General features: G+C 45.2%; 1 protein-coding gene across 1 annotated transcript in view; it reads left to right on the forward strand.

Moving 5' to 3' along the window:
* Window positions 1-606: 606 nt before the first annotated feature.
* Window positions 607-2,641, forward strand: part of SARC_12195 (hypothetical protein) — a gene marked incomplete at its 3' end in the record, with an annotated part of 5,250 nt that continues 3,215 nt past the window's right edge. The window contains exons 1-4 of the mRNA XM_014293703.1: window positions 607-890; window positions 1,179-1,342; window positions 1,530-1,601; window positions 2,276-2,599. Coding sequence (XP_014149178.1) covers window positions 692-890; window positions 1,179-1,342; window positions 1,530-1,601; window positions 2,276-2,599 — 759 coding nt within the window. The 5' untranslated portion in view covers window positions 607-691. The remainder of the gene's footprint in view (window positions 891-1,178; window positions 1,343-1,529; window positions 1,602-2,275; window positions 2,600-2,641) is intronic.

Here is a 2,641-nt window from a genome sequence, read left to right on the forward strand (position 1 = left end):
GGTCTGTATATTAATATATATGTTTAGTCTTATGTGCTCACATGAAATTGAAATCAAGTCGTAGAACGCAGCTTCTTCCCTACTTTTTAGAATGTCATCGAGCTCATGTTGGGCCCAGACGTACTCTGTTGGCGTACGCTGCTCGGTGTTAATTTAGTATGTATTATCAACACGCTGCAATTATTGAGAATTGTACTGTTAATGCGCGGAAGATCATTCTGCGGGACACAATGTACGTTTATACGTGTATCACATCCGTGTACGTATATTGAACTGGACAACGCAGTAATTGTATGCAGATATCAGTTATGGAACTATGCCACGCCTTGCACGAATCTCACAAAACAACGCGTGGTGAGATCTGCAAATTGTGACAACACATAAAGTCACGAGAAGCACACCTTGGCAAGCTTGAGGGATTGGTGGTATCCGCATCACATCAATCTTTAAGCTGTAGTACTATTCAAACATTACTTTCAGTGGTGAGAGCGAAATCGACTACTATAAGACAGCAGCTAACTTGAAAAATCGCCGTACCCACTTAACTACCACCTAAATCCAGACAATCACTACATCTAACGCTTGAATCCTGAACCCATGCACCACAGCACTCAAAAAGGAGTACCGGTTCTCCGGTGCGAAGATCGGGGTGTTCACATGGTCCGGGTGTGAAATCAAGTGTGTGGGGGATATGGCAGTTGTATACACCTCCGACTCGACACCCATGGTCTCGTATATTAACACACATGCGGCGCTTGAGCAACGGCGAACCCTGGCCGAAGAAGACCTTGAAAACAAGCGCAGAGGTCCCAGGTGTATGATCGTAGGGGCTGCAGACGTGGGCAAGAGTCGTGTCAGTCAGACGCTTATAAACTATGCTGTGCGCCGAGGTGAGTGGCCAGTGTTGTTTGCTTGTGGGTTTATATCCACATGCATACACGTATAGTACTTGCAGATGTGGGCTGACATCTGTATTTCGCATAGACGCGGATTATATTAGATCCGTGGATGCTAATTACTTTGGAATATGCCTTTTATGTCAACAGTAACAGTGTAATCGATCAGGTATTCTGTTTCGTATAGGACGCTTCACTGACTTTATGCGAGAGAGTGCCAAATCCCTTTTTTCTATCCTTAGTCTCCATACCCAAATCTTTAGTCTTCTCTCGGTATATAAGGCAGGAAACCTTTGCTGGTCGATTTGGACTGTGGCCAAGGGGCTGTGACTGTACCCGGGACTATTAGCGCGGCCCTCTTTGAACGTCCCACCGAACCAGAGCTGGGTATGACCAATTCCACCCCCCTGTGCTATCACTATGGATGCACAACGCCGGAGAGAAAGGTATGTAGCGGAACTACGAGGGGGTACGAGCGGATGTTTCTCTGATCGTGGCCTAGACCTGACACAATAGGTCTATTCTTGGTGTAGCGTTTGACATTATTTATGCTATGTGAGCGGGGTGCGCATACTACGATTCTTTTTAGCATTAACTTCATCTCTCGATTCCTTATCTTATATCTAACACCAGGAAACACACTATAAATATATCGTCGAAGCCTTGGCAAAAGGCTTAGATGAACGCTGCTTAAAAGATGACAAGGTAAGCGTGCACGCGCTTTGGTCTTTAGTGTTAAGGTGTCTGTTTCAATAGCATACCGTGTTTGAAAAGGATATAACTGTACTGCAGCATATGATCAACCCAATTATACACCGTAGTACGTGAGCAGAAATGACATTGCCATAGGCCGACATGCGCGGTGATGATTTTGTGTATGGTGTTTTCTGTAAAAGCTAGTTCTTTCCCCTCCGCACCCTTTTAGGGTAGATATCCCACATACGCAAAGTCCATGCACAAACAATACTCAGACTCGATATGGCGGGTGAGGAATGAATTCCTTGCAATTGCATAGTCTTTATTTAGCATTTTAGTGTCTACGAGCCGAACCCCATTTTCGTGTAGTGAAAGAAATTGACATTTCTTTCAGTGAAGAACTTCCACTTTGCTGAGTTAATGATAGCCAGAACACTCCAGGAGCATGCCTATACTGTTCTCTTTTGAGTTTAGATGGATTCGTGAGACAGCTTTCGAGAGCCAGATTGCACTGTCTAAATGAGATTCTTCACTCATCGTCCAAATTTAGTCTTTCCGCTTCTTAGCACTTTAACTCCCAATTTTAGTACTTTATAACTATATTACACGCAAACCTGTGCAGACTACTCCCACACGCATTGCTTACGTTCTGTGTACACTTATCATGTTCCCCTGCAATTTAGGTGAGGAGCGCGGGCTATATAATCAATACACCGGCGTGGGTCACGGGGAATGGCACTACCCTGCTGAAACATATGGTTACAGCCCTCAAAGTAGACGTAATTTTGGTGCTCGACCACGAGCGGCTGTACTCAGAACTCAGTCGATGGGCAGCAAAAGAGAACGAAAAGCACGCACAGGCCGTGGAGCAATTAGTGGAGAAGGAGCAAGCAGATAGGTTGAAGGACGCACCTGCACCCGGCACAGAGGACGCGGGGGCCAGGGATAAGGACTACTTTGATAAGTATTATAATATCGAACTGGTCAGGCTCTCTAAGTCGGGCGGGGTATGTTGCTGAGATTTGTATTGTTTACTTTATGTGATTAGT

The sequence above is a fragment of the Sphaeroforma arctica genome (assembly GCF_001186125.1).
Source record: "Sphaeroforma arctica JP610 unplaced genomic scaffold supercont1.2133, whole genome shotgun sequence".
Taxonomy (NCBI): Eukaryota; class Ichthyosporea; order Ichthyophonida; genus Sphaeroforma; species Sphaeroforma arctica.